Below are 12,946 nucleotides of genomic sequence, written 5' to 3' on the forward strand. Positions count from 1 at the left end.
AGCGCAGCGGGGAGTGGCTGGCCCCTGGAAGCGAGGTCAGAGAGAAGAGAAGGTCCAAAGAAAGGGCTGCAGCAGGACAGGAATCCAGAGGGACCAGAAAACAGAAGGGGGTGGCTTTAGGCGTCAGCAACATCAGACAAATCACAAGAGGAATTCAAAATCCTAAATGCTGCCCTTGAGCAAAGGACAAGAACGGTTCCCAGAAAATCCCTGTGGTGCTATCGGGCTCCATTTCCCTCCTGACATGGATCAGAGCCTCACGACACAGAGAGGTCTGAGCCATCTGCTGACAAGGCCGTGGGGGAATGGTGACCGGTGTCTGCTCGATGGGGGCAACTTAGCAACGTGGGTCACATTTATACAAATGCCACCTTCCTCTGGCCGGTCATTCTGCTGCTGGGGTTTTACCCTGGTTACATCTGCATCCGGGAAACAGTGACAGCCGCAGGCAGAGGCCAGGTTGAATGAGCTCCGGTGCAGTTCTCTGATGGGGTGCAAGGACGAGGCCACTCCCCCATTAGGAGAAGTCTCCAGAACATTAGGTGCAGGAGCCAAGAGGCAAGGGCTGGGCGGTGGAGGGGATTTGCTACTTCTGCGTTACAAAGAAAGGAGAGCATGTGTCCCTCCCTGCCCCTGCTGGCACGGGCTGACACAAGAAGTTAAGCAAATGAAAGCAACTGGGCGAGACACCTGTCCACCACATACCTTTGATATTGTCTTGATACTCGAGCCACACGAACGCGTTACTTTCCCGTAAGTGTTTCCATCTGATTTTGGTCTGCCATCGTGATTTTGGTCATGCATCCCCAGGAAATAATTCACACTCACCAAAGAGAGACTGGAGAGCACTCGCTGCCGTGCTATTTATAACCATATCCAGCAGGAAGCTAAACGTTGAACATTTGGGGAACAGTTTAATAAACCACCATACAACACCACAAAGCATTACACAGACATTTCAGCGACCGTGACAGCCATTTCTGTGTGTTTCTGGATAATACACAGAGCAAAGAGCGGAATTCAATAAAGCCTGTACATAAGGACTTCCCTGCAACCAAATCAACAGTTGCATTTGGTTGCTGGAAGTCATACCTTTTCGAAACATTGATGTATTTCAATAGATTATTGGTATTTTTTAAATAGATCGGTGGGGTGGTATGATAAATAGGAAAGGCCAGCAGTCCTCTCCTGGTGGCCTGTCCCAGGGAAGACATTCCAGGCTGGGGAAGGGATTTTATTTACATCATCGGCTCTCAACTCTACCAGACATTACTTTGTTTTTACTTTAAACATTTCTGCATGCCCCAAAGCCTGTGGGAGGCCTGGCATCCAAACAGGGCACAACACCCCAACTCCTGCTTGGAGCCATGGGCAGATAAAGGCTGAAGCGGGGTCCCAAGGCAGGGCTGCTGGAATGGGGCCAAGGGATGCCCATAGCCAGCCCACACCTGCTCTGTGCCAGGCCCCTGAGGGCAGACAGGTGGAAAGTGTGTGGCCCAATCCAGTCAGACAAGTTAGGGGGGCCCTCTAGCCAGGCCTGGGACAGGCAGGGCAAGGAGACCACAAACAAAGGCACAGAGGCTGGAGAGAACTCGGCATGTTCCCAAACTACAAGGCTCAGGAGAAGGGGGGAAAACATAAGGTCAGAGCTGGACCAGGAGCTCGAGCTCCATGCTGTGGCCAAAAGGAAGCCTTTGGGGCTATGGAAGGATCACAGGGGAAGGCAGGGTATGCCAGAATCTGGCCACCTGTCCGCCTAGAGGGAAAGGACTCCTAGGAGGAGTATCCCCCTACCATCACGGGATGGGGACAGGGGGAGCTAGCAAATCTTTCTTGGGATGATCAAGGACAATAGCACTCTGGCGGGAGGGGGTTGCCTGCATGAAAGAAGACCAGGCGCTGATGCCCCCCACCCTCAGCGGCCACTGCCCCCGCCACCACCCCCACTGCCGCCCCCTCCCTGGCCCCCGGTGTCTGGTGCTCCTGACATCATGAGGAACAGGACGACGGGAATGATGTACATCCACTGTGGGCCAGACAGGAGGATGGGACGGTGGACAGACAGACAAAGAGAGAGACAGAAAGAAGAGAAGTGAGTATGAGCCAGATTCTGCCAGGGCAGGGAGGGTGGGGGAGCCAGCATAAGGGGAGGCCACGTGAGGGAAGGGGGCCCAGGTCCCCTACATCACTACAGGTTGGGGAAGGGCTGGTGAGGCACAGGGTGGGGTGGAGGCGGGAGGGGGCTCAGTCCTCACTCAGGCCTCCTGCGGCGGCGGCGTGGGCCCCGGGGCGGCAGGACGCAGGGCTGTGAGCAACACAGCCCCCCCGAGAATGAGGTGCCACTGAGGAGGGAGGGGGCACAGGTCAGGGCCAGGGGTGGCCATGGGGTCCTATGGCCACTGGGGAGGGCAGAGCCGGGGCAAGTGGGTTCTTGGCCTCTCTGGGCCTCAGTTTCCCGGCAGTGCAGCTGTCAGGAGCTGCTGGCAAACCTGAGGCCCCACTGGCACCACACTCAGGGCAGTCAGGCTTGGCATCCTTCCACCCACAGTGGCCTCTGCTGTCCCCTGCCCTTGTCTTGGGTAGATCACTCTTCTGCCTCAGTGCCCCCAGCTCCTCCTACCAGCCCCAGCCTGGCAGCACAGGCCCGTCCCCTCTCCAGCTCCAGACCAGCCTCTTGAGCATCTCCACCCACAGCCCTGCCTCCCCTAACTGTGCCCTCCCAAAGCCAAAGGCAACCCAGCCCCACCTGGAGGACCCCACGTGTCCTCTCCTTTCCAAATCTCCCCAACCCATTGCAATCTCTGCCTCCCTCCCTTCTTTGGCCTCACAGCACCTGCCCAGCTTAGGCTTTGTCCCAGCCCAGGCCTCGTCCCAGCCCCCTCCTAGTACTGACCACGTCCCTCCCCTGACCACCACCCTCCTCACTGCCCTTCCTCCAGACAGCAGACAGGCCTCTGTTCAACACCAACACAGCCTGTACCGCATCTGCCCCCAGCCTGAAAGGCTGCCCCCGTTTCCCAGAAAGGCCTGGCTCTGGGCAGGCCATATGCTGAGCCTGAATACCCTGTGACCACCGCCAGGTACAGACCAAGGCAGAGGCAAGGAGCACAGCTCAACAGTCCTCCCTGACCCCATCCAGGCCTTGGGCTGAGCCCCGGTGCCAGGGGACAGGCCTGGAGGTGACAGGCAAGCCCCTCGCACAGGAGGCCAGAAGGAAGAGGAACAGGCCAAGGGCCATGGGGGAGAGAAGGGCAGAGGGGGGACTCAGGAGGGAAGGGACCAGGGTAAGCAGAGCTCCACTCACATATTTGGCGAAGAAGGACTTCTGTTCCTGCGGGTTCTTGGCCTTCTGGGCCTGCTCCATCTCCAGGCGCTCAATGAAGGCTGCGGTCTCGGGACTAGGGGTGGGCAGAGGAGAGAGGCTATGGGGCCGGGGTCAGCCAACAAGGACACAGCAAGGGCAGCAGCAGGATGGCTGAGCGGAGATTATGGGGGGTGCTGCCCACGCCCCTGCCCTGCACCCGCATCCTGGAGCACCCGCACCCCGCGCGCCCTCACCCTGGGGCGGTGGCCGGTGGCTGCAACTGCACAGACGTGTTGAACAGTTCCAGGTCTACATCTTCCACTTCATGGCCCCGGCAGCCCCCGGGGTGCGTCACCACTGACACGCCTACCACATTGCCAGCCACATCCACGTGCAGCGTCAGCTGGTCCGAGAGATGCGACTCCACCAGGGAGCACTGGGGTGGGGCGGGGCAGGGGGATCAGGGTTGCCACCCAGACCTTGCCTGCACCAAGACCCCCAAGCCTCCAACCCTTCTCACAGGGCCCAGAGGATCTCTCAAAGCTCTTCATGGTTCCCCCCTCCCTTGGGCACAAGTCCAAATACAACAGCCTCCCCATGAAGTCTTATGCTGTCCCATCAAAGGGCCCACCACCCGGACCATCCCCCGTCCAGCCCTTGAGGGCAAGGCCAGGTATGAGTCCTTCCTGTCCATAAACGCCAGGTCACAAATGGTGGAAGCCAGGCTGGGGCAGGTGGGAGGGCCCAAGGACAGTCCCATCACTGACTCACCGCAGGGACGAAAGAGGAGACATAGCTGCCAGCTTCTGAGCCATCAGGGGCCCCAGGGCGCTGAGGGACCCGGACCCGGTATAAGCCGTTCAGGGCTGCCACATCCTGCAGGGCAGAGGAGGGCAGCAGTGAGGACAATGCGCAGCCCCTGCCAGGCCTGGACCACCACTGGGCCCGGGGGACCCTTCCCCCGTCTCACCCGCCTGCATCCCCCTCATCCCTAGCCCAGTGGTGGTGAGTGAGGCCAGGAGCCACTGGATACTCCACCTTTGGGAGAAGCCACTGTAAGAGCAGTAGAGCCCAGCCCAGGGAAGAAGTGAGTCCCAAGGACATATTCCTCAAACCTGGATCCAGCTGCACCTAGGCCCACCCCATACCTGGACTCCCCAGCCACAGAAGTGACAGCTGTGACAAAGAACCACGAAGGAAGCACAAAGCACGGCTGGCCAGAATGGACTACCTCCCACAGGAAGGGCGCCCACCGGCACTTGCCTGCCCACGATAAGACCTGTGTCCCCAGCCTCCCAGGCAATTACATCCAGCCAAAGGGAGAGAGTGCAAGTGCACTGTGGCAGCTTTTGTGGGCCATCCCCAAAAGACAACTTCTCTCTCTACCCCTCATTTTTCTCTTCCTCTGGCCTACTGCACCTCCATGCACCATCCCTAGGGAGGACCAAACCAGGCCTGGCAGGAGCCTGGCCTTGAGGAAGCCACGGGACGGGCTATGATAGAAATAACCTTTTATTTAACTGTGGCCATTCCAGGGATCTCTTTCTCCTCCCAAGCAAATCTCCTTCTAACTGATTGTAAAGCATCTTGACTGAACCTGGAGGAGTAAGAGGAGCAACGATATGAAAACCATGAGAGAAAAGGATGTGCTGCGCAGAAAGAACGGCACAGGCAAAGGGCAAAGGCCCTGAAACACGCATGGCGTGGTCCAAGGCACAGGTCCCCCCACACCCCAAGCAAGCCCTGGGTGCCCTCCTCACCCGAAGCCGGCCCCGCTCCTCCTCATTGAGCTGCCGCTGTGACAGGGACAAAGTGCCATCCTGCTGGTTCCAGAGCAGTGAGCCCCGCTTCCGAAAGTGGGCACTATCATCTGTGGGGAGTCAGGACTCAGAAGCCACCCCACCACCGAACCCCAAGACCCTTGCAATGACCAGGCTGCTTCCCCCTCCCAAGCCCCCATGTTCCCACCTGCAAAGTGGAGACCCCCACCCCCCCCCCCCCCCCCCCGCCCCCCCCCCCCCGCCACATCCCACCCTCCTATCCCACAGGGCAGCTGACAGCAGATGTCTGAAAGCCACAGCTTCCAAGCCCTGCCTCTGCCTCGCCAGGTGACCCAGGGACCGTCACCTCATCTCTCTGAGCCTCAGTTCTCCCATCTGCAGAACAGAGGGGCTTCCACCCATGGGGCCATGTCAGAACCAGTGGGGTTTTCCCGAGCAGAGGCCAAGGTCTGAGTCAGGAGGTCTGTGGAAGCTCCCGGCTTCAGCGTTTCTAATAAGTGCCCCAGAGTTTGGTGGCTCAGACCTCTGGACTGTACTGACCTCTGTGCTCTGAGAACCTAAACACCTGAACCGTAGTTGTTTAAGCTGGGCTATAGAGCAGGTCCTGGCTCTACCATTCACTTACAGATGTGATGCCCCTCTGGGCCTGCTTCCCCTTCTGGAAAATGGGGCTCTCTCTAATACCTATACATTGCAGGGCTGCGGGGAGGGCATTAGAGTGAATACACCCAGAACTTCCAGCACCTAGTGCAGGCCACAGAGTGACTGGTCTGAGAAGTCCGCTCTACTGTTGCCCCTAGGCAACTAGGATGTGTCTTACAGTAAAGGGAGTATTCAAAGGTAGAGTTCCTTCTCTCTCATGCCCTCCCTGCCCCAACCTTCCCGGAATAATGCAAACACATTCTGAGGGGCAAAGCTTTCAGTAAACGAAAGGCATGTCTCACATTGGGTGGCATCCAAACCCAAGTTCTTGACTTCACAGGACACCGGCTAAGTACCCAGACTAGGACGTTCCTAGACTTACCGATCTCGAATGAGTGCTCCAGCAGCAGCCCCACCGTGCCACAGCCCTCACCCTCTCGACCTTCTGCTCCGGCCTGCAGGTGAGAGAGAGGTCCCCAGGTGAGGACCATCAGAGCCCGAGGCAGAAGGCAGGACTGCCGGATCCCAAGACAGACTCAGGCAGAAAGAGGAACCTTACTTTCATATTCATATCCAAACACTGACACCTGTCCACCATGATTCCAACGGGAACTGCCCATTTCATGAAAATTCATGATCTGGATGGTCCCCAGAAACCCAAAGCCTGCAAAGAAGTGTAACCTTGTTTCCAAGGCAACCATCTCCAGTTCCAAGGCAAGTATCTTCATGCCTAGCATCGTAAACATTCGTGGGTTAAAGGATACCTGAGATTCCTTCCCAACCTTATATACAAGTGGCCTCTTTTTTTTTTTTTTTAAGATTTTATTTACTTATTAGAGAGAGACAGAGAGGGAACACAAGCAGGGGGAGTGGGAGAGGGAGAAGCAGGCTTCCCCCCCCGGGGGCAGGGAGCCTGATGTGGGGCTCAATCCAGGGACTCTGAGATCATGACCTGAGCCAAAAGCAGACGCTTAAGGACTGAGCCATCCAGGCGCCCCTACAAGTGGCCTCCTTTACACCTTAACAGCCACAACAAAGACGCCCCTCAGGCTAAGGCTCCTAAGGCTCCACGCTGTCGACTTTTTTTTTTTTTTTTAATTTGTAAAAAAATTGTTAGATTTTATTTATTTGACAGAGAGAGATCACGTAGGCAGAGAGGCAGGCAGAGAGCCGGGCCGGGGTGGGGGGAAAGCAGGCGCCCTGCTGAGCAGAGAGCCCGATGCGAGGCTGGATCCCATGACCTTGAGATCATGACCTGAGTCCTAGGCAGAGGCTCAACCCACTGAGCCACCCAGGCGCCCCCACGCCGTCCACTTCTCCAAACTCAAATTTCTCCTATCTCTGCATCCTCCAACCACGCCCTTGCACCTACGCAACCCTCACCTGCGCAACTCGGTGTCCAGATTTTAAACCTCCAAATCAAGATACCGCCCTCCTCATGCATATGCAGGAAGCACCTATCCTATTACTCCAGAGCCTCTCCGCAGTTTTCCTTTTAGCCGCCCCTACGTCTCATTTGCCAAAGCTCACCAGGGCCACACCTCCTCATGCATATTTAACGAATGCGGATTCCCGGCGTTCCAACGTTAACACCGGGTTCTTGCTCCAACCTCCTTCGGCGCGTCCTCGTTTTTAAAGCACCGAAAGCCCAGGCGCCAAGTCCATCCGAGCCCCGCCCTCATGCATACTCACGAGCTAGAGCCTTCCTAACTATACTCACTTTCACCTCTTCTCCTCTCTTGGCCCTGCAATACCTCCTTCCCACTTTACCGGACCTAAACACCCGAGACCCAAGCTTTCCGTCAGCGCCGCCCCCTGTGCAGAACCAGTGAGTACTCACCCCCCGCAGAGCGGCTCCGGTTCGGCAGCCACTGCCCCGGGCCCGGCTGGGGACTGCTGCTGCCATCAGCAATAGCAGGAGGAGGTGAGCAGCCACCACACCGACCGCCGCCATTTTGACCGCTTCCCATCAGGCCAGAGGAGGAAACGAGCCGGGCGCTGGGAGCTTGCCGCGCAAACGCCTGCGCCAGCTCTTTGCGCCTGCGCACTAGCACCCTCCCCCTACCGGGGTCTGACGCCAGACCCTTGGCGGTAGCTTTACCCAGGTATCTGGGCACCGCCCCCCTATGATGACGTCACAACAACGGGCGTTTCTTCGGTGACATTTAAGCCTGGTCTGCCGCGTTGTGACGTGTAGAGCCCGCGGCGCCACCCACCCGTTTTCTCTGGCGGCACCTCCCTCCGCTCTCCCCATGGGGCGGGGCGTTGCGATGATGCGGGGGCACGAGATTAAGCCGGCCCCCAGTGGAACAGGTGAGGAGGGACCAGGTGGGATGGCAGGTGAGAGGCGGATCCAGGCCTGACTGGCTTGGACCTGGTGAGGGAACCAGGTGAGGGATGGGGCTGGCGTTGAGAAATCCTGATGGCCAGGATTCCCCTGCTGGCAGAGTGGGACTTCCTGGGCCCTGCAAAGGGGAGGGGTCCCCGGCCCAGTCTCCTGGACTAGACCCCTGAACTTTGCCCCTCTAGAATGCCCCCTGGTTCCGGGCTATCCTACGGGCCGGCCCGGACGGCTCCAACGCCACCTCCTGAGCGGCGAGTTCGACCAGCTGCGAGACTTCCCCATCTTTGAGAGCAACTTTGTGCAGGTGTGGAGCCCCAGAACCCCCTGACACTGAGCCTTACCTTGAGCCCTGTCCTCCTGACTTGAGGAACCCCTGACCTGTCGACTTCTGACCATTCTCCCATAACGTTCATCTTCTGGCATTCTGGATCAACCCCCACCCCCATGCCTCTACACCTTTAGCTTCTCTGTGAACCCTGGCCTCTGATTCCCTTGGTTCATTTTCCCTGACTTCACACCTGGATAACTCTTGACTTCTGACCCCAGGATGTCTGACCTCAGACTCAGTGTTTAATACACTTGGCTCATGACCATTAACCCCACCATTCCTGCCTTCCATCTATCTGCCTTCTAACCTCTAATCCCTGGCTCCAGGTGACCCGGTTAGGAGAAGTCGCCAACAAGGTCACCATGGGGGTGGCAGCCTCCAGTCCAGCCCTGGAACTCCCAGACCTGTTGCTGCTGGCCGGCCCTGCCAAGGATAACGGACGCTTGCAGCTCTTTGGGTGACTGCCCCCATCCCAGCCTAGACCTCCTCCTTCCCCAGCTGTGGGCATCCTGGGCCGCCTCCCTGCAGCACCTCCTCTCACACAGATGACTCCCAGTGCCAGGAGTCTTGGATAGCTGCCAGCCTGCTGCGGGCTGCTGTACACCCAGAACAAAGGGAGGGCAATCCACGGGGACTAGAAATCAGAGCTAGATGGACATGAGGACAGTCCTCAGTCTCACCCTGGCAAGGATCAGGAGAATAACCATGGATGCGGCGCCTGCTGCATACCAGGCACACTGTAGGCCATGAAGGTAGTCTCATCGCTGACATACTCATATGGTGTGGCTCCTTAGTCCCATCCTTTGAAGAGATAATCTGAGGCCCAGAGAGGGGAGCCACTTACCCAGAGACCCACAGTGGTTCAGGGGTTGGGTTGGGATTAGAATCTCAGGTTCCTCATCCTTATTGACCTCATGATTCTTTTTTTTTTTTTTTAAGATTTTGTTTATTTATTTGACAGAGAGATAGAGCCAGAGAGCATAAGCAGGGGGAATGGCAGAGGGAGAGGGAGAGCAAAAAGAAGGGAGCCTGGCTCAGGGCTGGATCCCAGCCGGCCAGGTGCCCCTGACCTCATGACTCTTGAGCTCCAGTGCCACACTAAACACAAGCCCTACAGGTCTTTTGTTTTCTCTCTGAAAAAGGAATGCAAATACACATCAAGGTACAAAACATACATAGCACAAAATAACACCTTTCACCCATCCTAGGCTCCTGCCTCTAGCTGCCAATAACAAAACATGTACATACGTGTAGTATACTGTAAAAGCATTCTGCCAGTGGCTTTCCCTTTTTTTTTACTACATCTTACAATTAAGGAGAGAAAGGGAGGAAAGGAAGGAAAGACTTACATCACACACACATACACACACACACATACACACACAGGGGTCCACAGTTCTTTGTCTGCAGTTCTGAAACCTAAAAAAGTTCTTTTGCAACCCACTTGGTGGCAGAATCTGATTCTGACCTCAACTAAATGAAGGCTACTTACAGCCTTTAATGTATCCCCCCTGTATAAGTTTAGAACATTCCACAAAGCAGTATGCTGACACCTTACGGTGCACCGGGGCATTTTCGCTTCTACACTGCTTCTTTTCCTTTCAGTGCTAAACTGTCCCACCAATCGACCTCACCACTCACTGAGTGGTGAGCTGCAGTGGGAGGGACACTAATGACAGTGCCAAGGGGTGCTTGGAACCCCTTCAACACCATCCCCCAAAAAAAGCATACCGTCAATTTAAAAGCACTGAACTTGCTCTGCAAATAATGCATCAAGACTCACCAGTCCCTAGTCCTTCACTTCTAGCCTGCAGCCTGGAGCTGGCCTGGGCCCATTCTATAAGCATTTTATGGGTGTTCCCCCTTCCTTTAAAACCAGGGGCAGGTGTATACTACTTTTCCTCTCTGCTCACTCCTTCATCAGCACTGTATCAGCATTCATTTTATATCAACATAAGTACAAGCCCCATATCCTTTTTTGGACTCCCAAGTTTTCATCTGGTGCTGTTACCATCCTGCCTGGGTTCAAAATCCTGACTTCACCTCTTCTTCACTGGCTTTGGCCAAGTTCCCTACCTGTCTGTGCCTCAATTTCTCCCATCTGGAACATGGGGATTAGAGGAGAGCCGACCTTCCCAGGCTCTCAGGGGATAAACTGCGTAAATGTTTGTGAAGCCCTGGGAACAGCCCCTGGCAAGGGGTCAGCGCCTTGTAAACGTCAACTGTTATTCTGCCACTTGGGGAATGTCATAAAGAGATGAAGCCACCTACTGAGGGACAGTGGTGCCCGGTGTCATGGGATTGCAACCAGTATGGTAGGCAGAGGGCATCCATGCACACAGGCGTGAGGGTGTCTGTCCCCAGAGGTAGCACTGCCAGGCCAGAGGGTGATATATGGTTGCCCCATCGTGGATAAGACTTGGGACCAAATCCCTGCTGTGTGTATTGGGCCAAATGATCCACCCTCTCAACAAGCATCCACTGAGCACCAACCATGTGAGCCCTAGGTACTTGGGGAGCAGCAGCGAACAAAATGAGATCACAATCTCTGCCTTCAAACTCCCCCTCTGGGAAGGCAAACAGAATAAATGACAATTTGTTCAAGGGGGGAAGGTTTGTGGAGACAGATGGGGCAGCCCAGAGAGAAGGCGTTTTTTGAGAAACACAAGATTAAGGGGCCAAGCCATGGGGCTGGTTGGAGGAAGATTCCCACCCTGAGGCAGTGTCGGAGGTAGAAGCTCGCCTGGTAGGTTTATGTAACAGCAAAGAGGCTGGTGATGCTGGGGCTGAGTGAGCGAGGGGAGTGAGCAGACAGGTAAACAGAGGAGGCGGATCCTGCGGGGCAAGGTCAAGGTGTGGAGGGACCTTGCCTTTACTCTGAGCCGCAGGAGTCACAGAAGGGACGTGAACTCGGGTGTTGGCCGGCGCCCTCTGGCGGCCGCATGGGAACGGAGAGGTGAAGGCTGAGGGAGCTCCCTGGGCGGGTGGCGGGTCCCAGCTGGTGGTGGAAGGGGTTACAAGTGGCCGGATCCTGGAGACGGTGGCATTTTAATGGTGGAGCTGTCAGGGTTTGTGGCAGGATTGGATGAGGATATGAGAGTAACGTGGGGTCAGGAGCAACCCCACGACTTCTGACGGAGCAGTGGGAGGATGTAGTTAGGATGCGGAAGGCAAAGAGAAGCAGGTTTGAGTTGGGGAGGTCAGGAATTTGGTCGTTGGACCTGTTAGGGTCTGATGTCATTCTCATATTCAACTGGAAATTTCAAGAAGGCGGCTACCTATTAGAAGGACCAGCGGGAGACACAGAGGTACTATGCGGATGAAAAAAAATTCATGAGGCAGAGAAAGTGAAAAGGGACTGTCTCTGGGCTGAGAGAGGGGCGTTAGGGTGGGCGACTCCGACCCTGAAGGCGCCCGGGATGGCAAGGCTGCCGAGCCACGGAGCGTCAGAACCTGAGGCTGCCCCTTTCGCCCTCCCAGGTTGTTCCCCTTGCAGTTCGTCCAGCTCTTCGTCCACAACGAAAGCCGCTGGCAACTCAAGGTCAAGTTCCGCACCGGCCGCGCCTTCTACCTGCAGCTGCGGGCCCCGGCCGAGAGCCAAGACCGCGAGTTCGGCCAGTGGGTGCGGCTGCTCTACCGACTGCGTTTCCATTCGGCCGAGGGAGCCGTGCCTTTCACGCAGGAGTACTCGCCGGTGGAGGATGGAGACGACGAGGACGACGAGGACGACGACCTGATAGAGCGGGAGGAGGTGGGAGGAGGGGCGGGGAGAGGGCGTGGCTGGGGTTGGGCGGCGGGGGGCGCTGGAGGAAGCAGCTGGAAATTTGGACTACCCTGAGCTAGGGCTGGGAACCTGGACTACTGAGTGTGTGGGAGTGGCTGGGGGCCTGGATTCCTGTGGTGAGAGCACAGGGCGCCAAGGAAGGCCTCACTCCTGAGTCCTGGAAGGGTATGAAATCTCTGTGTAGAGACAGCAAGACCTCAAGCCAGGGCAGGGTTGGGGACACGAGCCAAGTTTCTTAACTGGGCACCCCCATCCGCCAGCCTCTCTCCCCTTGACCCACTTCAGTGGGATATGTAGGAGGGACACCTGGGCCCAGAAGGGCTAGGGTGGGCCAAACCGGATGTCCAGTTCCCTATAAGGCCAGGGGGAGGAGAGGAGCACCAGTCTTTGAAGGTGGGAGCATTGAAACCTGTGGGGTGTCTTCCTCTTGAGACACCCCACTCCCCCCACCTTCCAGGTAAGTACAAAAGTTACTCCACCTACCCACCCCCAAACTGCTGATACATCCGCAGGTCAAGATCTCTGAGACAAATTCTTTCTTATACCCAGATTCAAGCCATGGAAGCCAGACTTGACCCACAGACCTCTGAACTCTGGGGACTCTGATTCCTCCCAATACCCATGAGGTCACCAAAGGACCAGAGATCAAAGTACCCTATCTCAGGGCCAGAAAGATGAATTATTAAAGTTAATAAAGATCGGCCACTTAAGAACCAACAAGCAGGTCATGAGCACTTTTGTCAACATCACCAGTTCAACATGG

The 12,946-nt window shown here is 56.4% G+C and overlaps 2 protein-coding genes across 3 annotated transcripts; one reads left to right on the forward strand and one right to left on the reverse strand.

The window, feature by feature from the left end:
• Positions 1-894: 894 nt before the first annotated feature.
• EMC10 (ER membrane protein complex subunit 10) lies at positions 895-7,785 on the reverse strand. 2 transcript variants are annotated; one of them, XM_059383677.1, is made up of 8 exons: positions 7,568-7,785; positions 6,110-6,182; positions 5,065-5,174; positions 4,076-4,180; positions 3,559-3,740; positions 3,305-3,398; positions 2,256-2,342; positions 1,936-2,026 (listed from the first exon to the last, which is right to left on the reverse strand). In XM_059383677.1, the coding sequence occupies exons 1-7, from the start codon at positions 7,679-7,681 to the stop codon at positions 2,256-2,258; spliced, it is 765 nt and encodes a 254-aa protein (XP_059239660.1). In that variant the 5' UTR covers positions 7,682-7,785; the 3' UTR covers positions 1,936-2,026. The 2 variants fall into 2 exon arrangements, with proteins under 2 accessions (XP_059239659.1, XP_059239660.1); XM_059383676.1 differs by lacking the exon at positions 2,256-2,342 and having other exon boundaries at positions 895-2,026.
• Positions 7,786-7,901: 116 nt separating this feature from the next.
• GARIN5A (golgi associated RAB2 interactor 5A) lies at positions 7,902-12,903 on the forward strand. The gene is made up of 5 exons (XM_059383678.1): positions 7,902-8,040; positions 8,257-8,375; positions 8,726-8,856; positions 11,880-12,150; positions 12,733-12,903. Exons 1-5 carry the CDS (start codon positions 7,980-7,982, stop codon positions 12,787-12,789), a joined length of 639 nt encoding a protein of 212 aa, XP_059239661.1. The 5' UTR covers positions 7,902-7,979; the 3' UTR covers positions 12,790-12,903.
• The last annotated feature ends 43 nt before the right edge of the window (positions 12,904-12,946 follow it).

This window comes from Mustela nigripes, chromosome 17 (assembly GCF_022355385.1).
Source record: "Mustela nigripes isolate SB6536 chromosome 17, MUSNIG.SB6536, whole genome shotgun sequence".
Classification (NCBI taxonomy): domain Eukaryota; kingdom Metazoa; phylum Chordata; class Mammalia; order Carnivora; family Mustelidae; genus Mustela; species Mustela nigripes.